At 37.1% G+C, this 22,953-nt stretch overlaps 1 protein-coding gene across 50 annotated transcripts in view; it reads right to left on the bottom strand.

The window, feature by feature from the left end:
• The window catches only part of LOC130082251 (receptor-type tyrosine-protein phosphatase delta), a 254,946-nt gene that overhangs the window by 102,132 nt on the left and 129,861 nt on the right, over positions 1-22,953 (bottom strand). For all 50 annotated transcript variants that reach the window (XM_056247015.1, XM_056247014.1, XM_056247028.1 and 47 more), the window contains exon 4: positions 22,002-22,143. In XM_056247015.1, the coding sequence (XP_056102990.1) occupies positions 22,002-22,143 (142 nt within the window). The remainder of the gene's footprint in view (positions 1-22,001; positions 22,144-22,953) is intronic.

The raw sequence follows: 22,953 nt of genomic DNA, 5'->3' as shown, positions 1-22,953 counted from the left end.
CATCTGTCCTCTGTGTTAATGCAGATTGTGTCAATCAAGAAATTACCAGTTTCATGCTCACTCACAATAAACTCTGCAAAAAAAAATTTCACAAGGTTTATGGAAATGCCAACAAATAAAGTACAAGACACTTATCTAAACCTCAGCTCAACGTTAATTGTGTACTGGCTCTGGATGTGTGTAAGTCTTTAAAGCAATGCCAAGGTCGATGTGTGAATCAAGCTCTTTAAAACGAGCCAAATTTCACCTGCCATAAAGCCAAGTGCCTGCAGTCAACCTTACAGGAACAGAGGCAATGCTGCTAATAATTATTGAACATGACAATTCATGCTGCTTGAAAATCAATGGCTTTCAGGCTATATGTATTGTTGGAAATCAAAATATGCCTCTGAGACTATACGTTTTTTTCTCCTGAGAGGAATCGATCTTGGGTATCCACTGTACAATAAAGAACCTCAAATTCTCCTTCAACCAAAACAGCAAGAACTCTCCAAGTTCAGCCAAATACATTTGTCCTTGATCCGCTAAAGGCACGAGGGAGGTTTTTCCCTGGGACATTTTCTATTCATATTTCTCAAGCTAACAGCAAAATACTTTTTGTAGCTCTGCTGCATAATTAAATATGGATTTCTGGAGTCTGACATTATTTTAGAAGCATTTTCTATTAATACAGTAAACTGTGGTGTCCCTTTCTTTTAAAGCAGAGGCGCATTGTTTCCTGATGTGTGACATTAGATTCATTAGATAAACGATGATCTAAAATATAATTAATGAAAAATAGCTATCAAATGCTGATTTTGATCGACTGTATCTAACAATTAAAATCATTAATACTCTCATCCTTTTCACATAATATATGGGACTGATATTCCATTCACAGTAGCTTTTGTATTAAAGGAAACTTCTTCAGTAACATGACAGGGATTTGTTTGGGAACGTTTTATACAACAAAACTCTCCCAAATAAATCTCAACCGTTTTACTATAGGAGTTTCCCCTCATTGAAAAGACCAGACAGACAGACAGACAGACAGACAGACAGACAGACAGACAGACAGATAGACAGATAGATAGATAGATATTTGCAAAAATGCACAAAAAGTGCTGTTTACAAAAGCAGCATCTGTACTGAAATCATGAAAAGCATTTGAAAAATAAGAAATGACTTGAGCTGTTAAGGGACACTGTTGGATTCCTCCTCATTTTCATCTTGAAATTGTTATCTACACAGATATCAAAATAATTTCACAAAGATCAGTGGTGTATTTTTAACAGTCCAGTAGTGATTGTTTGGTTTCCACATAAAAAAAAATTATACACGCACATGCACAATCAATCAGCATTACATTTTTAAATCACCTCACAAATTAAACGGTACTTCACTCTGCCAGTTCTCTGATTAACTGCTGAAAAAACACCGCAGCAGTGGCAGAGATGCGTCCTCAAGCTAACGGCGAGCAAATAACCGCTGTTAATTGTTATTTAATTTGTGCTCTCGACATGATTGTAAGTTTTTCGAGGAGAAAGGTTATTGACGAAATCATTTCAACGCATAAATTAATTGAGCTGCGTTCGCCATATGCTATGTTAGCACTTCTGCTCGCGGCCATGATGATGATTTTCAGCTGGAGGACGAATAAATCACGCCGACGAGAGGAAAAACAGCTCTGTAGGTCAATCGAGAAGGTGAGAGAAAGAGAAATTCAGGGTTCTGAAGTCAAAAAGCCATAATACAAGAGCAAAATTTGAAACATTAAATTAAAAGTGAGAAGCGCATGGGATCATTATTCCCAGCGACATGCATTTATCGTCTTTAGCATCAAGGGCATAAGGATCCCAAGCGCTCATCTTAACTCTCATTATACACTAGAGTACAGTATATCTCCCTTCCTCACGTCACTTGACGCAGTATAATGGCGCGGTCGCCCTGTGAAGAGAGTCGCTAGAAGCTGCAGGCCGAACGAAAACCCCCTGGTGATCATTTACACACATTAATGATGCTCAGGTCATCGAGCAACCGATGGATGCCCTCCCTAATACGCTGCTGACGGGGGGAAAATCAGCTATGACTAGCAGGAGCTTTTAGAAGCTGTTAAATAAGACTTCATCGGATGCATTTACGCATTTAACTCTTTAAAATAAAAGCCTCTGGTGGGACATTGTGGCAATGCATTTTTAATTGTGTCTAGATCAATGTTATTTTAGAATTATTTATATACTACTACAGTATTTCTTAATATTTTTAATATTTTTTTTATTTTCAGCTTTCACTTTACAATAAGGCTCCATTTGTTAACATTAATTAACTGCATTGGTTATCGTGAAGTGACAATGAAAAATACTTCTTAAGCACGTATTAACAAGTTAATGTTATATAATGAACAGGGGCTGGTTGCACCATCTGTGCCTAAGTTACAACTTAGCCTAGTTTTGACATAAATATTAAGTTACAACTTACGCACCACTGAATATTTTTGTGTTGCACCATTAGATTTAGTTGAAGTGTAACTCTATGTGTAAACTAAATATTTAAGTAAGCCTCTGATCAGGAGTAATGGTTGGAATAAAATAGCAAACTGACTGAACTGCATTCAATTTTACCCAACAGACTTCAATCCTTTAGACATGATAATGCAGACATTTACACTTGATTATATTTTAAGAGAGAACATTATGTGAATAAACTTACTTTGTTAGTGCATGGCTCATCAACACAAACCCGTCCTAAACAACATGGATCTGTATGCATCGGTTCGTATTGTCCATATAGTCAAATAAAATCAGTCATAATAAATAAATATAATTTCGGATCACTTCAAATACAGTTTCTGAATGTTATTTACATATAAAAACACCTATAATGTTAGATATGATTAAGTAGCGTCTAATATGGAAACATATTTTTACTGTTATTTACAGGCCTATTCCTATGTTGTTGTTTTTTTTGTTTTTTTTTTAGTACTTCACATTAAACATATTTATTTCAGGTGCCAACACTTCTAACTATCATTTAAGTATTTTGTAACATTTCTATTTAGCTTTCATTTATTTGTATTTTCAATTTTACTAATTTACAACATCACTTTCACTTTTCAGTTAGGTGGCAAGGTTACATGTTTTAATTTACATGAACATGAACATTTTCAATTTAACATTTATAGTAACATTTTGTTTCATTTATATATTGATTTATCTTTATTTCAAATATCAATATTATACTGTAAGTGAATAATATTTTTTTTAGGCCCACTGTAAACAATTAGACCACATTAGTGTAGCCGTTGTAACTAAAATGGCAGTATTTCCGTTTCTCACTCTCTCGTTAGACGCAAAACACTCCCTGACGCGCTTGTCTAATCGCAGCAGACTACAGAGGACGACACACTAATTAAATACAGCTAATTGAGTCTCTGCGGACTGGCCGAAAGTGATTAGTTACTGTTTACCCGCTCAAGTTAGCAGGGTTTGTTTAACTGACAATGAGCGAAGCCAGAGGAGGCCGATGTGGCGCACACACGCAGCTGGAAATTAAAAGGACATGCGGCGTAATTGATTCTTTTGCTTATCTGCAAGAAATGCTGCGAGCGAGATACCAAGTATTCTTTCTGTTGGCTGTGCCGTTATTCACGGAGCTCAAAAACACACAAGAGCTGCAGACGGTTAATGGATTTGGGTTGGGAATCGATCAGCAACATTGGCCGACTGATGCACGTATTAGATTGAGCTTCGCTTTAGCGTAGTCGGCGCTGCCGGCAGATGTTTTTTCCCTGGATGAGGTTATTCGCTGTGGAAAATCCCCCACGGCCATAATAAGATATATTTGTTGGATGTTTTGAGCGAACGCAATCTCCTTAGAGCCGCTGTCACAGGTCAGCCGGTGTAAAGACGCATTGTGCTGCGGTCATCCCTCCCACCGCAAAAGCACAGATTACCAACAAAGACAAATAGCAGGAAACCCTTCAAGTATGACTGCCATCCCAGCCGTATTTTCCGCTTCCTTTGGCGCTTTTGTGTTGAGCGGCGGGCCAAGGCGGGTTAGGCTGGGCTTGTGTTTGCTTCACTTCGCTCTAGATAAGTTTGCGCTGTTTTTTTTCAGCCTGCCACAAAAGGGCAGAGGAGCGTTTTCTCTCCTGGACTGTGACGGCAGTCAATGTTGGCGGATTCGTCCTGAATTCCAGCTGAACCCCAGAGACATGGTGGCTACGGCATATTGATCCAGGATTTGCTCGCTGTAAAGGAAGCAGCGGTGGTGAGAGGAGCTCTACCGTCATCTTCCGTTTCTGAAGGCTGATGGCTTTGTGTGTGTGTGTGATTAGCTCCCTGTGCTAATTAATACAGTAATTGTGCTCTGGAACTGTGAGTCACAACCATAACAAAGGGCCAAACGGAACACAGAAGGCAAGTGAGCCTGGGGAATCAACAACTGCATTCTTTTTTTTTTTTTGGAATACAGGAACCATAATTGTTTGCCAACATAATTTTTATAGAAATTTGGGGAAATAATATCCGGAATATTTTTTTTAGGAAGTCTATCTGTACTTTTTTGTGCTATTTAAGAGCAAAATACCTCTATTCACCACTTCTCAGACAATTAAACATATTGTACACCTCTTATTTTATCCTCTGTCACTACATGCACTTGCGCAAGTATTTGAGTGTTTGCATTTGAATCAAAATTATTTTGTTTTAACTGAGATAAAATAAGTTTAAGTATTACAATTACTAAAATAAACTGAAATAAAAATGCATTAAAGCTAAAAAAAAAAAAGTAAAATAAAAAAATGACAAAATCACAGAATTACTCAATTACTCAAATGAAAATGTGTAAAAGTGCAAAAATGTTTCTTTCTTAATCAAAATGTGGCAACACTTTATTTTACAGTGTCCTTGTTACATGTTACATGTAATAACAGTAAATTATGCATAATTACATGCAACTAACCCTCAGCCAAATCCTAATCATACCCTAACCCTATAAGTTATGTAGTTAATTATTATTATTCAGTGCGTATATAAGTACACTGTAACAATGACAGCTTAAAATAAAGAGTAACCCAAAATGTTTGCACATTTGCTTGAAAAAGGTGATTTTATTTTGTTTGTTTTAACCAACAAAAAAAAGTCTGCCAATAGGGTTAGAAAAATAAACTTGTTTTCCTGTTGAATTAAGAAATGGCATTGGCATTTTTTTTTCTAATTTTAGGCATAAACAAAGTATTTTGACGATTTCTTTAGAAAACAAGACTCAATATCTGAAGTCATTTTGCTTCTCAAGCAAATGTATCTTGATTAAATAATGTTTAGATTTTTTACTGGAAAAAAACCCCAAACAAAAATAAGCACGAAAACAATTTTCTTTTTTTCTTTTGCAGAATAAATTATACTGATATTCCTCAAAGGTGCTAAAAGAACAGGGACGGCGGTCCATTATACAGTTTAGTGCATTATAGAGAAATATTTGTTCAAGTATTCCAGAGATCGGCAAGAATATCTCAGCGAGATGAGACATGACACATTTGATAACAGAAATAAAGCTCTTAAATATCACGTCGGTCGATTGCGTGTGCGTTTACATTTTCCACCCCCTCTCAGGCTCTCCTTTTTCCACTCCTCCGTCTCAGGCGCTCTCATTTACGCCCCCCTGGTGTATTCTGTTGTTTTCTTTGGCATGGTTCAGCGTGGCCTGTTAATTACGCTTTTGTTCCGTCTCGTACAGAATCACTCCAGCGAATGTAAGAGCTCTCCATTAACGCCACAGACGCTTCCTCTGCAGCAGAACTTGTCTTCAGATTCTCTCTGTTTGCTGTTATTTTCCTCTTCTTCATGTGACACTTGTTCTGTGATAATAAAGGTTATCTTTTACATTTGGCTGCGCTGTAAATGACAGGCGGCTAATCCGGCCACCGGTGCGTTTATCAGTGCATTCCAGCTGCCGTATAATCTTGCGAGCGCTTTCGCCGAGATGGGGAGAAAAAAAGCTGCAATGTTTCCATCAATCATGTCTCTCATAAGTCAGAAATTTGACCTGTTCAGGAATGCCGACCTCGGGGCAAACACAGCGTCGCTCAAGGGAAGCGCAGATGTTCATGAGTGTCTCTGTCTGGACACGGTAGAACGTCGCTGAGCGTTTGCCTGCGAGTTCATGGGATACGTGCTTCTTTCTGGCTGGATGTTACAGAATCTCAACATGAAATGTCAGTTTCAATTCAGATTTATCTGAAAAATTGAAGGCCATTTGTAGACGATAGCCCTCGATTCAAATGTGACATTCTGGACATTTAAGGCGAAGTTCACTCAAAAATGAAACTTGTGTCATCATTTGTCCTTCTAAACCTTTTTATATATTGATCTTATACATTTTCTCTCATTATTTTTTGTCCATCCACTAATAGTCTGTAATGTAATCAACATTTTCAACTTCAAGTTCATGAATAAATCGTAAAAGTAATTCATATGAATCAAGCGGTTTAATCCAAGTCTTTAATTTAGGCTTTAATTCACATAAACACTTGAATCATTATGCATAGCGTTTGCCGTTTTGATGATATTTACACTCAGAATTTCATTTATGTATATTAATTGCATATCAAATTTGGATTAAACAGTTCTAACGAACTAATAAACTTAATGTGATGCATATGTCTCAGTCATACATTAATAAAACTGGTAAGAATTTTGCAAAACTGCAAAAATGATTGAAGTAACACTTAACTATTTTCCATAGTTAACTAATAGAACCTTATTGTAAAGTGTTACCATCATGGCATAGTTTAATAACTTTAGTAATAACGGCATTGTTTTATTTACTTTGCTATTGAAACATCTGTACGAACTACAAACGTTTAGCGATGTCGGTCGGAAAGGGAAATGCGCTTGACAGTAGCTATACAGCTGTGAATAAAAATGTATGCTTAATATTCAATTAGATACATATACATATTTAACCTCTGATTTATCTCCATATCTTTGTTTGTTCTGTTGTTTGTTCGAGTACAAGTACACAAGCTCAGTATCTGTGCATCCCTAATAAAAAAGTTTAGAGTGTGTTTTAAAGATGAACAAAAGTCTTTCTGAGTGAACCAGTCCATTTAAGGACATCAAGTTGAAACCTGGCCGTCGTATTTGCTCAATTTCATTGAAAGCATGACCTTTGACACCAACAACACAAGATTATGGGAGCACTTTGTCCTCCCTTTTAAACGATAAATACTTATTTTAACATCATAACTGTTTTTCCAGAACAGACCCGCCATCTAAAACCATCTCTCTACTGCAGTTATGATATAAAACCGGCTCACAAGCATTTTTATCATCAAGCATGTTCTTGCTCCTCCACAGCTGCACTTGAAACTGAACGCTGGCTGTCAATACAGTAGATCTGTAAACGGAAGTGCTCCACGTGGACTCGCTGATTGTGTGGAAGCCCTTGAGTGTAAACACTTATTGATCGTCTGGACCGCCGAACTGATAAAGTCTATCGAGCGCTGGCTCATCAGCTCTGAAGTGTGACTTCTGAAAGACCGGAGCGCTCAGAGAACGATCACACGCACCAAACCATGCACACAAGAGATCACCACACGACTGTTGGGACGAAAGATGGAGGAGAGGGTTCACAATGTTTCTCTTTCCTGAAATTCCAGATCGGTTTAGTCCGTTCCTGAGATGAACCACACAATCTTTTTCTTAAAAGTGGCTTCATTAACTTATTTTATTCCACACTTACTATTCAACAATATTATTGAACTGACTGCACTAACACTATTGGATGAGAACTGAACTCAGCTGGATGATGACATCACCGTTTTCTGCAGAACTGCTCATAGATGAAATGAACTACTTTAATAATTGATGATTTTTACAACAGAACTGAATCAACACTGAACTGACTTCAGCTAAACAATGACAATATTTTCTTTCAGAGCTGCTGTACAGCCGAAATGAACTCTATCTGCATCATTGAATAATTTTCCTGTTATCACTGTAAAGCTGCTTTGAAACAATCTGTATTATGTAAAGCACTATATAAATAAAAATGACTTATTTGACACTACAGTATAAAGCCTATACTCTATCATATTTGATCAACTATATCATGAATGATCAACATGATCAAAACTGAAAGGAGAACCTGTTGCACACAATCTACTACATGCCTTCTGCTGTCTAATTGATAGTTTCATGCCCTGAAGAAGGCTCCATGCCGCTACGCGTGGACGTTTTAAAGTTGTCCGTTTAGGACATGTCATTTTTGTAATAAAGACATTTTAATTAAGGAGTGCCTCGGTTATCAGAGAATTCTTTCTCTACACCGTCTCTTAGATGTTCTACCTTGGACCGAAGAGCACCCAAATCAAACTCAAAAGGAATTGAGCACGCCATTCATCTTGAATCTAAATATGATAGTTTATACTTTTATAGCAAGTAAATGGCCTTTAAGTATAATTGTAAAATTGCTGTGAAATCTTTACTGATTTTTATAAAGTAAACGTAAGAAAAACTTTAATATTGTTGGTAATATTACTGGACTAAAGCAGCTTACGTTTATTTGGTTATCCATATATATATATATATATTTTTTTTTTTTAAATCATGTTCAAATGTGAGTATCAAATCTGATCCATCAGGCTTTTGAGGAATGTTTATTTGTACATCGCTCAATCATCCTTGTATTGCATTGCATTATGTTTTAGAAACTACAACGCTTTGATCATAAAACCATATAAGCATTTAAATATAATCTTACTAAGACATATTATTAGCAGATATAAAGTGACAAATTTATACACATTTTATGCAAGTTATTCTGCTATAAAGATTTTATTGATTTACATTACAAGCATCAGAATTGCATCTTACTTTTTGTCCATATAAATATCTGTATCTGCACCAAAACGCACGTTTGCTCAGTTTGGGCCTCTGAATAAAATGTAGCTGTTTTTTTTCTCAATATTCTCTATATAATACTATATGAGCCATAAAAGCCTGATGTATCTAAACATAAAACACATGTGCAGTATTTCAGATATAATAATAAGACAAAATCTTAATATTAGTAGCAAATTGTGTTAATGTCTAAAGTTTAAATAGACTGTTCCCAAAAAAAATAATAAAATAAAATTCAGATATCAGGCTTTACAGGGTTAATGGACTTCAATTGCTTATGATTCCCACGAGAAAGAGATAATTCCTGACGTCTCTGTCTTGGAATTCCAGGCCGTGTTACAGACATATGGAACGTTGCCTTCAAGTGCAGCATTCCAGAGATGATTTAGACGACCTTTGACCTTGAGCGGGATCAGAATCCACACTCGTCTGAGACTTTCGCAGCAGCTGTAGTCGATCTGCACTTAAAATACTGCGCATGTGCTTCCCCTCCGTCGCCACATAGACGGCTTATGTAGTTGCACATTATACTAAGAGATATGGAAATGTTTGAACATCCCAAAAATTACACGCTTCAGCTTCAAAGAAAGAAACCCACTCGCATTGATGCCATTTGTGCACGTGTGCCCTATGGCGTCACATTTAGAGGTATCATGGGTAATAACAGCATGAAGTTCAGCAGCACAGCTCCACTCACTGAATAATAATGTCTGGATGGTCCGCCCACTTCTGCTGGCTGAGCGGCTGACGGTGTGTGTGTCGGGAGCGTGACACGCCTGTAAGTGTGTGTGGGTGTGTGTGTAGGAGGAAGAGCAACACTTTCATTCTGTGCCAGGTAAAGATATACTGCTCTGTCTGTGTGTGTGTGTGTGTGTGTGTGTGTGTGTGTGTGTGTGTGTGTGTGTGTGTGTGTGTGTGTGTGTGTGTGTGTGTGTGTGTGTGTGTGTGTGTGTGTGTGTGTGTGTGTGTGCGTCCTGGTAAACCCTACATTATGGCGACAAAAAGTCCACACAAAGATGGCAATATCCAAAATCCTTGTCCTTGTGTGGTCATTTTGGGTTCCCATGAGGAAAACAGCTTATAAATCATACCAAGTAATGTTTTTTGAAAATGTAAACATACAGAAAGTTTTCTGTGATGGGTAGGTTTAGGAGTAGGGGTAGTGTTAGTGTTAAGAGATAGAATATACAGTTTGTACAGTATACAAATCATTATGTCTATGGAAAGTCCCCTAACAACACAGAAACCCTGTGTGTGTGTGTGTGTGTGTGTGTGTGTGTGTGTGTGTGTGTGTGTGTGTGTGTGTGTGTGTGTGTGTGTGTGTGTGTGTGTGTGTGTGTGTGTGTGTGTGTGTGTGTGTGTGTGTGTGTGTGTGTGACATGAGTAGACATGGATGACTAATAATAATAATAATAATAACAATATATGTAAATATATATGTGTATTATATGCACATATACACAAGGCTTGACTAACTTTTTCGCCTACCAGCCACCGTGGCTAGTGGTCACTCGCTGTCGGAGAGATGGAAGTGCGAGAAAGCGCAGCTTATGTATCTATTCTGCGGAAAATGAGTATTAGAAGTGTTTCAGCTATTTCAGTATGGATATGTATCGAAAAATATAGATTTCTGAAAACACTACATTGCACTTAGTTTATTATTCGGGTGCCTTTTTAAAAGACTACAATTGAAAAATGTATACACTATAAATAAAATTCAACCCGCCAAAGTGGCTAGAAAGAGTGACTACGTTTCACGCCACTGCTGAAATCCACCCGCATTTGATGGTCTGGCAGATGTTAATTTCAAGCCCTTTTTTTGTAGTTTCAGTTTTTAATTTTAGTTGAAATTTTAGTCATTTTATTATGTGCTTTTGTCATTTTTATCTTTTTAAAAATTATTTTTACTTAAATTATTCAAATTAAACCAAAAATAAAAAGAAATTATAGTACTTCAACTTTCAGTTAAGTTGCCATGTTTTTTAAGTTTAAGTGTTACCCAATATTTCCATTTTATGAAATGACTTTTAATACTTTTAGTTTTAGTAAAAAGAAATAACAACACTGTCTCTATAAATTAATTTTTAGCCGTAGTCACAGTAGTGTTGTCAAAAGTACGACTTCTGTACCAAGTCGGTACTGACATTTTAAAAATGTGATGATACCAGCATTTCCCTCTAGCATTTTGAGTGCTGTTGAACGGATTCTTAAACACTTCTGATTGGCCATTGAGTTCACAAGCTCAACATATAAGTCTCTGATTGTCCATTGTGTTCACGGGCTCAACATATATGTCTGTGATTGGCTCCAGTGATCAACATTTTTAAAAACATGTTGTTTATGAATCCGTTCAACAGCGCTCAAAATGCTAGAGGGAAATGCTAGAATCATCACTTTTCTTATTTCAGTACCGACTTGTTACTGAAGTCGGTACTTTTGACAACACTAAAAGTATAGTTTTAGATTTCATTTGCAGGCTTCCTTGATAACAACAGCCAATAACAGACCATTTATCAAATACTATAATGAAGGTGAAAATATGTGAGTCTTTCCGACATCAGATTGTTTGATGTATGTAAAAGTGTACAAAGAGAGCGAACAATCAGCCTTTCTGCAGGAGTAGGATAAATCCAAAAGTAATCTCCTCTCTGTGTCACACAATCCAGAAGAGGCTTTCCCAGTAAGTCTCCATGAACACAAAGTTAATTTGTGGAAATTGGCGAGGACTGAAGCACTCGCAGCTGCCGCTGGAATGGGTTTGAAGCACGGACGCGTCGAGGTCACCAGCGACAGGAGTTATGAAATCACGTCCGGCTCCTCATTACCACCGACGGCGTGGGAGATTCCCGAGCGAAGCAGGAAGACAAAGGAAAACAAAAGCATGTCTTTCTCCGCGTCCTCTGGCTGCAGACAGACGTCGCTCGCACTTTCATTTCCTCAGAGCCTTTATAATTAATTTCATTTAGGGGCTGCAGTTCGTTGGATGTTCTGCTGACTAAACCCGTTTGTCATTTGTGGGTTTATTTTGCGAAACCTCCTTCACAGCCCAGCGGCTTCCCATCGCTCATTAAACCCCTGTGTGTTTGAGGCTGCAGTTACGCAACTCATTGTTAAACACAGGTAACAGGTGATGTGTTTTAGATTAAATGAGCTCACAGTTATTCGCCTAACTCGGGCTTCGGGCTCAAAGTTTTTCATGTTATCATGATTCCATTAGTCCCCGCTGGTAGACACTGTGACTATAACATCATGCTGTCAGGAGCCCCTTTTTCCATTGCGAAGAGGTGGTGCATTCTGGGTACTTTGTTGTTTTAAAAATGACAAATCCGTGTGATCTGTGACATCTTCCATGTTTCTTCACCCGCTCTTCATCCAGCCACCCGACGCTGTATTTGGACGTAATTACCCAGCGGCATGTAGAGGTTCTCATCTCAAGAGCATCATTAGTTGAATTAAGGACGACCCGGAGGAGGTCGATTCATCTAGCAGAAAATGACTCCAATATGCAGAGCATCAAAGCCGTAAGATAAGAGCCCTTCATTCCCGCAAACTCCCCCGCTAAACCATTAGCACCTCCTCAGAAACAAGCACAAACACAGGCTCGTTTCACAACACAGCCAGCAATTTCAGTTCCAAACGTCATGGATAGAAGGAACGGACGTAATCGATAAAACACAAACAAAACAAATTTCCAATTGGAAATTAAAGTTTCCAAACAAAAATGACACACAAAATACACAAAAAGCGGTTCTACTGTTCTACAGTAGAGTATTTCCTCTTCATATTTTATTACAGTGAAATATTACATTAATTATTTTTCTTATTTTAAGATTGTTTTATTATTATTAAATGATCAATTAAGTATTCTATTACAGTCAAATATTGCAAAAGCATTTAATATATATTGTTTCATAGTTTTATTTAATAAAAAAATATTAATATTAGTAACACTTTAGTTTAGGGTCCAATTCTCACTATTAACGAGTTGTTTATTAGCATGCATATTACTAGGCTGTTTATTAATACTTATAAAGCACATATTAATGCCTTATTCCGCATGACCATATTCTACATCCCTTAATCCTACCCAATACCCAAATGTAACTAAGCAGTAATTAGTTTATTGAGGCAAAAGTAGTAGTTAATAGTTAGTTAATAGTGAGAATCGGACCCTAATCTAAAGTGTGACCATAATAATACTACTACTACTACTCCTAATAATAATAATAATAGTAGTAGTAGTAGTAGTAGTAGCAGTAGTATTAAATGCTCATTTTAATGTTTTTACAGTGAAATATTACAAAACAATGTGTAATATTGTATTAGTACTATTAGTACTTATTATTACTTATAATAGTTCTATTAGTATTCATAATAATTGTATAGCCATATTGATATATTCTCAAAAAAAGTTATTAAATGATTAATGTTATTGTTTTTATTATATGTTCCTTACATACTCTTTTTTACAGTGAAATATTATAGAGCCCATTTTCTTATTTTTATATTTTATTTAGTAATAATATTAATATTTATCATGTGATGACGATGTTGATGATGATGATGATTATGAAGGTGATTATTATAATTATAGTAGTAGTACACATTTTAGATTTCTCACTTATCTAACCCATTCATTTCAGCTTTTGGAGCCTCTACTAACAAGCTAAGTTGATTAGGAAGAGTTGGAAAATATGTAATGTGGGTGCCTTCAGGATCAGGGTTGGGTGTATGGAACTGCTGTATGGAATTAGATGTCATTTCCCATGTGTTGTTAGATTATCCTTGACAGCACTTTACGTCCAAACTGAAAACACATCGGTGCAATAACTGCCCACGATAACAAGGTACAAGGTACTAAAAGAAACAGCACAACGGAAAATAATGATTCTATTACACATGGGATGCTCAGTATGTTTAAGAGCAGAAAACATGAAGAAGAAAATCTGAATAAACAAAACCATTCCAGGGCTCTAAAAACAAATTCATCCATGAAAAAAAAAAAAAAAAACACAAAAAAAAAAAACACAACAACACTGAGCAAGAGCAGAGAAGAAACTAATGGAGAAAATACCACAGCCATCTGTAGGGATCGATATCCGCATCCACTTAGACCAACAAATGCACAGCCGGCACATGATCTATCAGTGTTTAAGGGTCTCTGCAGATTCAGAATATGGACTTCTACACCCATCTGTCTTAGCAGACATGCTGATGTTTGGCTCCAAACTCACACTGTACAATTACAGATCTCCTCCACTCCATTAATTACCAATGGGGGAATTTTCAGCAGGGCAGATCAATACGTCTAAAGGCTTCGTCTTTAATTATGATAATAAATAACTCATCATTATCTGTTGTTCCATTTCTGTGATGAATGGCATTGGCGCTAATTTAAAAAGGGAAGGAGGGGGTCACGCAGAAACGGCATTACCTCTGCAAACTCAAACAAAAGCGCGCTGACTTTATGTGCTGTCTCAGGTCCTCGTTCCCATCCTTTCTACATTTCTATTTTTCAGCTCAAAGAAAGGTTCACCTGGGTTGCGAGATAAGTCAGCATGTTTCCAAAGCACTCGGGCGTCAAAGGGTCTTCGGAAATGTCTGAAAGCGCCGGTGGGCCGTTTGTGTCTTGGCACCTACGAAGCGGAGGGGTAAACGAAAGCACATTGTGCTCTGCTAGCTTTTCTAGCTGCCTTTCACCCTCGATGCAGCTGTCAGAACACCAAACAACAGGCACAGCAATTTCCGTGTGGGTCCGCGAACACACACCTCGCTCAAAGACGGCGAGAGCGCTGAGGCAGCGATTCGTCTGGATGGCCGTTTGAGCGCTAAGTCAATGCCTTTGTTTTTCTGTCAGGATTTTAAATTATACCTCGAGATCCGGACTTCCTGCACGACTGCCCGACGACTGTTTGCTGAAGATTACGCCTCCATTCAAAGCAAAAGTTGAGGGACAGTCAAATTCTGTAAATTTGATGCACGTTTAGAAAAAAAAAAGGTGCCGCCGTTCCGGCTTTGGCACGGATATTTCCGGATTACCATAAAATAGGCTTTGTCTAGACGCAACTCAACTCAGCAGAGAATGGAGTGTTTCCCGTCGCTGTCATCTGTTATGATCGGGGCAGCTTTTCACTGGATTTGCCAGAGTTCCTCTAGTTCCGCTATGGGAATCAGCATTGGAACGGCACAGAAACAGACATTTGAAAGGACGAGCAGCTGTTGGACTTTCCCTCCATGACATAACGGTTGTCCTGCTTCCATTGAGACATTGATCTATCCTCACTGTAAAAGATGAATCTATAAATGCCATCATCAACTAAACTAAGATACATGTATTGTTTTTAACAATCGAGCACTTTAACTTCAAATGGCAAGAATCCAAAAAGAGGCACTAATGATTCACAAATAAAATACAAAATTGGGAGAGTGTTTATCATCAAAAGGCAAAATTAAATATTATATGAGAGGTTTTATTTGCTGTTCATTTTCTGCAACCCCATAACCACAATTTGTGGAATAAATACAGTTTTTAAACTCTTATTTTTTGTCACTAAATATATTTGCAGACAAAATCTAGGTAATAGAAGGAGCAATAACAGGGTTACTTTACAACATAGGTCTTCAACCCTGTTCCTGAGGACCCACTGTCCTACAAAGATGATATGCTTCTGCACAAATGAATATCACACCAATGTGATTTTCAAGTGACTCCAAAGAGCTTGATTAGCCAGTTTAGGTGTGTTTGATTAGGATGGGTCCCCAGAAGCAGGGTTGAAAACCTCTGCTTTAGGGGCTGTTTAGACGACACCGTTTCCATCTAAAAACGTACAACTTTTGGCCATAACTAAAATGACTTTATAATAAATAAAGTTCATAATTTAATGAATGACTTTATTCCATAGACAATACACAATTATAAACCGTTTTATGATTTAGAATAACTGTTGGACAAGTCGAGACCTCTGAGGTTAGACAGGCCAAAATCATATGTATACGTTTAAAAAAAAAAAAGAATATAATTATATACCGTATACATAAATATAAAATGATGGGGTCAGTGCCTCTGGGTCTTTAACATCAGATGACGCCACAGGAAAGTGCTGATGATATTCACTGGCTGACTGTGTGAGTGGATGTCAAATGGACATCAGGTCACAGCACATTGAACTAAATGAATTCAGTTAATCTCTCTGATGTTTCTCCATCCCTGGAGCCAAATTGTGACGCTAATATTCCCCCTTAGGGTCATTTAAAACCCTTTCAGTTTCTCCATGTCTAGTGGCACTTCACTTTTCCAGAACTCTCCCTCTATCCCACACATATACTCAACCAACAAGCTGCATCCTGCAACCAAAAGCTGTTTCCATCACGCATCATTAATTGCTTCGATGCTCCATTTTAGGCTAGATTTCCTGTCTTTAACTAAGCTGTGCACATTTTTTTACAATGTAATATGTTTAAATGAAAATTACGTCATCTAATGTTCCAATGCTGGTGTTATTTGTTCCAAAAAGGACAATATGACTTATGCACTATATTTCAAGTCTTCTGAAGTCATGATTTTATGTGTTAGAAACAGACCCAAATTTAAGTATTTTACTCATTATCTACCCCTCTCCTGAAGCATATGTGTCACTTATGTTTAAACGTGTCGAAATATATATACACAGATATGCTCACTTATGGAAAATAGCAGCTTTATCATTATGCTAAACATCTCACATGTGTTTAAAACAACGGTGTGGAGAGTAAATGATGACCGATTGATCATTTTCAGGGTTTTTTGGAGGCAAGATATTTTGCTAAATGTGTTTCAAGAGTGTGTTGAAATGTATTGGTGCTACCAGCAACATTTGCGGTTTTCCCACCATGGAGATCTTTTGTTTACTGTGATGTATAATGCATTGTGCCTGTGACCTTGTTGGCAAATATCGGCCTGCAATTCCCACCCTGTGAAAGGACCGAACACATTGGTCCCAGTTCAGTGGGTGCATTCATGAATAAGACATGGCCCATATTCCCACACAACACAGAACGGCCGATTGAACGGCATGTTTTTAGGGGAAGAAAAGTATGTCGGGGCTTAACTGAGGCAAAGGTGCTTTAATGCTAAGCTTGTTTTTGACGCTGGTGTAGTCTGCCGCAGCCTGATATCTTACGGCGGAATACGTATTAGTTTTGTGTCATTATTCATGCTCAAACGATGCTGCTTGCCCACTGGCTGAATGTGCAGTAATTACTACAACTCTGCTTCCTTCATTTATATTAATGGATAAATATTTGTTTCGGGCTTTCTGTTCATAATTATAACATTTCCATCCAAACCGTCATTCCAGGTGAGGCTCGAAGAGAGAGCGGGGTGTTTTAAATAGCATGCTACCATCTACTCGTACTATGTTTGCAGTAGATATACTGGTCCAGCATGTAAGTTTGCTGTACCCACCAGTGGTGGAGGAAGTACTGAATCTCAGTACTTAAAGGACAACTCCGGCGCAAAATGAACCTCGGGTGTAATAACACATTGGTACAGACTAAATCGTTCCCTGAGATTTGTTTTCATGATAATCGAATATAAAGAGTTTTATCTCTAAAAACAGTTTAGCTTATAACGCTAGTATATTGGGCATCGAGTAAGCAAAAAGAGATCGCTAGTTAATACCATTAACAAGGCTCAAATTAGCCCCACACTAACACGGCAGCATAATGAGTGTCCTTACATGCAAACCGAAGCATTGAGAACTTTGTAAGTTTAACAGTTTAATAAGAAGATACTTTACACAGACAGTACAGTTAGACAGCAGCCATCTTGGAAAACAGTCTCGATCAATAGAACCACGAAGGTGAGCGAACAGTACGTGTAGATATTGAAGATAAGATAAATTATATTTATTTTTTTATTTTCTCTGTTGCGTTTAGTGCTTCTCTTATGCGCTCAGTGCTTTCTTCCGGAAACAACGGACCATATGAGATTCCAAGTCACAGTTCAGCTCACGTATCACCGTGTTCGTGGTTTGACTAATCGAGACTGTTTTCCAAGATGGCTGCTGTCTGTATGCGCTAACTGTACTGTCTGTGTAAAGTATCTTCTTATTAAACTGTCTATACACTTACAAAGTTCTCAATGCTTCGGTTTGCATGTAAGGACACTCATTATGCTGCCGTGTTAGTGTGGGGCTAATTTGAGCCTTGTTAATGGTATTAACTAGCGATCTCTTTTTGCTTACTCGATGCCCAATATACTAGCGTTATAAGCTAAACTGTTTTTAGAGATAAAACTCTTTACATTCGATTATCATGAAAACAAATCTCAGGGAACGATTTAGTCTGTACCAATGTGTTATTACACCCGAAGTTCATTTTGCACCGGAGTTGTCCTTTAAGTAAAAGTACAAATAACCAGAGACATATTTACTTTAGTAAAAGTAGAAGTACCACAATGACAACCCTACTTAAGTAAAAAGTAAAAAGTACCTGATTTTAAATGTACTTTAAGTATTAAAAGTAAAAGTACTTGCATAACAATTTATTCTCTTAATGTCTATATTCTAATGATTAATAAAACAGTTAATTCTAACTCATTCACCCTAATACTCATATAATGATGTTCAATATGATGGAAAAGGAGTTATATTTTAAGTTTTTGTCACCATTTCTGAACAAGCTTGCAATTAGGCAATATTACACATCAAGCTTACTATATACCCTTACTATATACGGTATATATATAATATATATATATAAACGCACATATTATGTTAAAACGCCGTATATGACGGCGTTTGGCTGTGATTCATTTATGGCGTAATTCTGAACCTCTTGGCTTGCCATACTAATCCTAACCAAACGTGTAATACACACGCACCCCACATCACTACTAAACCTAACAATGCGTTTCCTATGCATGTAAAAACTAATTTTCGCGTATTAATTGCACGATAAACACACTGCGTGCTATAGAGACGCATTTAGTGTGACCGGGTTGATATCTATGGCAACCAAACTTCACTGGTGAAGACAGAAACGTGCGATGAACGGACGGTCAGGATGACGTTTTGGCAGGGGAAAAACTGATCAGAAAATGTAACGAAAATGTAACAGAACGTTGTAGAAATGTAGTGGAGTAGAAAGTATAATAATTGCTGCAAAATGTAACGAAGTAAAAGTAAAAAGTAGGCTATGCACTATTGATTCTACTTAAGTAAAGTACAGGTACGTGAAAAATGTACTTAAGTAAAGTAACGAAGTATTTGTACTTCGTTACATTCCACCACTGGTACCCACTGATCGTCAGATGAGTTACGGCAGGCTATAGCAGCTCTCTGTGTGCAATACTGAATAACACACTGCATTGTGCTCAACTTGACCTTCCATTCCAGTGTGACGAACGAGTCGGAAGTCATTTTTAATCTTCCTTGACTCATTATTGGATTGGACAGCCTGAGTTAAGACATTTTGCATACGATTTGCCTTAGGTAAAATAATCATTTTTATTTCCACGATGATAAATTCACACGTAATCTTAATATATAAATCATTTTGAAGAATACATTTCTTTGGTTTTAACGACTTGAATTGTAATTAATTATCTGTTTTATCTCTAGGTCGTTGGGTAAAAGTTCAGATGTTGAATGGGAAATAAAAATAAAAAAATTCTTTGAAATATATAACAAACATTATTCCGTCATTTCCGTGTCAAATCAACCAAATTTCGGAAACTTCCCTGGCCCAAATTTTTAATAATTGTTATTTGTAATTTTTTAAATTAATCAAAGCTATATGCAAATGTATATACTAAACCTAATAAAAGTGACGAAAGCACGTACAATCACTAAGACTTAAACTAAAAATAAAACCTAAATAAAAATGCTAATATAAAAAACTACAAGCAGTGATATAATGACACAATCTCAATTAAAATCATTGTGTATTTGTAACAGGGACAACTGTGACAATTGTATTTCTTATAATTATAAAGTATAAACTGAATATGGTGATAAAGGTTGCATCGGCACCTGCTGGCGTATGTTTCTCAGACCCACAGATGGCAGGGAGATCTGAGTTATGAAGGACATGTTATGTTGTGTGTCCTGTAACATTCCCCTCAGTCTCCCCTGCTGTTCACATCATATCTTTACAAACAGGCAGTATAGACTGCAGTGTGCACTGTGCCATATGCAGTGAGCACTAGGCCTGTATTCTGAACATATCCAGAGAGATTTGCAGACTTTCCCCCTGATTGAGTTCTGCTGTGCTGCGGGGTGTGTGTGTGTGCGCGTGTTCTAAGCGACGCGCTACTATTGTGTTGCAGGTTTTATCAGGCCTGAGCTGCAAACAGAAATGCTCTCCCTCCAACAACAGATGTGGCCACAAAGGAGCTAGAAGGAGCGAGAAAATAAGAGAAAGCAGAGGAAAAATGTTTTGCCAATAACCATGCAAATATTTGGAGGTGGAAAGCATATTATTCTCTCCCATTTCTTCTATTTTAGGTCGGTGGGTTCTTCCTCAGACCAAACTACCAGATTAGTAACTGCGTTTCATAATTCCATTAAAAGATAAGTCAGGTAAAAGCCTTTCAGAACACAGAGACATTGGATTTGAATGGTGAAGCCTGCAGTTTCACTGTAAAAAGCATTTTCACTCCGTTTTCTCCACACGGGCCCTGCCACATCCTTACAGGGCAACTCTGTAAGAAATGTTGTAAATGTAGCATAAAATTAGAGTTATATTGATGATGCTGAAGCTAGCGAGCGGGAAAGCCCGTTCGCTAATTAGAATATTAATCAACCCCTTTAAAAAGCTCCAAGGTCAGTGAGAGCTGAAGGAGCTTTTACATTTTTCAGGCTCCATCCGTGGGAGGCTTTTCTAGAAATAAAATGCAGGCACAGACAGTGCTGTTTGCTGCATTGGCCAAATACTCCAGCTAAAACCAAAACACACAGTGACATTTTTAATAAGTTTTTTTAATAAGTCTCTTATCCTCACCAAGGCTGAATTTATTCGATACAAATGTAATAAAAACAATAATATTGTGAAATATTATTACAATTTAAAATAACTTCAATTTGAATAGATTTTAAAATGTAATGTATTCCTGTGATGCAAAGCTGTTTTTAGCAGCCATTACACCAGCCTTCAAAGTAGAAGAGGAAGAATGTTTCTTGAGCAGCAAATCAGCATATTAGAATGATAACTGAAGAATCATCTGACACTGAAAACTAGAGCAATGATGCTGAAAAATCAGCTTTAACATCACAGTGTCACAACTCCTGCTCTGGACTCTTGTTTTTTACTGTTTCCTGTTTAGCTTATAGTCGGTTTGTAGTTTTTTTCTTTGTTGATTAGTTTCATTTATTTGTTATTTTGAATAAGTAAGTGCTTTGCAACCGCTAAAAAATATGTCCTATATAGTATGAACTTGAAGTGTTTGTAGTATGAATGTAATCCGGACATACTACATTCATCATGTTGCTGTTGTCATGTGACCTATGGCATCAGTTGCATCACTTCACTGTCATTCACAAATACTGTATCACTTCAGAATCAGAATCAGTAGTAGGTTATCCAGGTACTTTTTGTCTACTCTTTTATGAGTAGTGTGAAGTCGGACTACTTCTTTTGTCACATACAGGTTTTTTGGGGGGGGCCTAATATACAGTAGGCAAGTATGTGATTTCAGATGCAGCCCTTGAGCTTTCCTTGTTCAGTGTTTGGTGTTGTGTTTTTGTGCATGTGACATGTGCCTTCTTTTCAGTACTGCCTTTCCCTGTGTTTGGATTTACTCTGTGTTTTGCTTGTTATTTTTGTTAATAAATATGTTACACTGCATTAGGATCCAATTCTGAAATCACCAGCATTACACACATACATGAATCACATTATTTTATATTGTAATAATATTGTACAATATCACTGTTTTTACTGTATTTTTCATCAAATAAATGCAGCCTGTGTAAGTATTAAAACAATTATTCAAATTATTCCAAACTTTTTACCAGTAGTGTACTCACTGAAGAAAGATACAAACAGACAAAAAGAACAAATAGACAAAACACGTACCTGTGAGGGCTGGAAGGCAATGAGAGAGCAAAGGTTAGCGAGTGTTATTCGTCATAGACCTACCACGTAAAACAGTGAGTCGTGTCGTGGCGCTCGTCTCCCCAACACTGTTGGAGGCGACGCATTCGTAAATGGCTTCATCGCGCGGTGTCCGCAGCGGCTGGATTCTCAGGACAGAGCCCGATCCATCATCGAACTCTATAACCTACAGGTGCGAGAGACAAGATATGTTACGAGAGTTTTTTTTGTTCACGATTGACGACAGAGAATCATGCTCACTCACACACACACACACACACTTCATCCTGACAAATAGCTATGGACAGACAACAGACCATCATTTACTCAACCTGACGCAACAGTATGAACACAGGACACAGAAACACAGAAAGTCTGGTTAAGGTTTTCGGCAAATCTGCGATTTGTTCCCTGGGAAATATTTATAATTGCTGATTCTTAATTCTGAAGCCCAGTGCAAACTGTTAGATTTATTTATTTATTTTTATTTGGTGTCCTAAATTATGTATTTTGTGAGTTTATATGATATGAGACTTATGAGATCAGACTGCACGACAGGAGTAGTCTTTTATGTCAGTCTGTATGACAGACAGATTAGCTGAGACTCTGGTCAATCTGACTACACGTATAAATTATACGTTTATTCAAGTGTGCTATTAGTATACTTCTTTAAAACTAAAAACAAGAGAGTTACTTTCAGTCTACCTTTTTTTGTACTTATTAGAGATATACTTTTTTCATTAAGTCACTTTATTTAATACATAAATCATTAGCATAAATCCACTGGTTGTGTACATATAGGAGTTAACTTCAAGTTTACTCAAAAGCACCGTTAGAATATACTTGGGATACTAAGAGACACGGTAGTATACTTGCATTATACATAAGTTAAAAAAGTAAAGTGTATGAAAAAATATACTACCTTTTATTACAATGTATATTTAGTATATTAAAAGTATACTACCTTTTTACTCTTAATTCATTTTATAACTGTATC

Source organism: Rhinichthys klamathensis, unplaced genomic scaffold (genome assembly GCF_029890125.1).
Source record: "Rhinichthys klamathensis goyatoka isolate OS25496 unplaced genomic scaffold, OSU_Roscu_1.1 h1tg000042l_1, whole genome shotgun sequence".
Taxonomy (NCBI): Eukaryota; Metazoa; Chordata; class Actinopteri; order Cypriniformes; family Leuciscidae; genus Rhinichthys; species Rhinichthys klamathensis.
The sequence above is the reverse complement of the archived record's forward strand: the minus strand, read 5'-3'. Positions and strand labels throughout refer to the sequence as shown.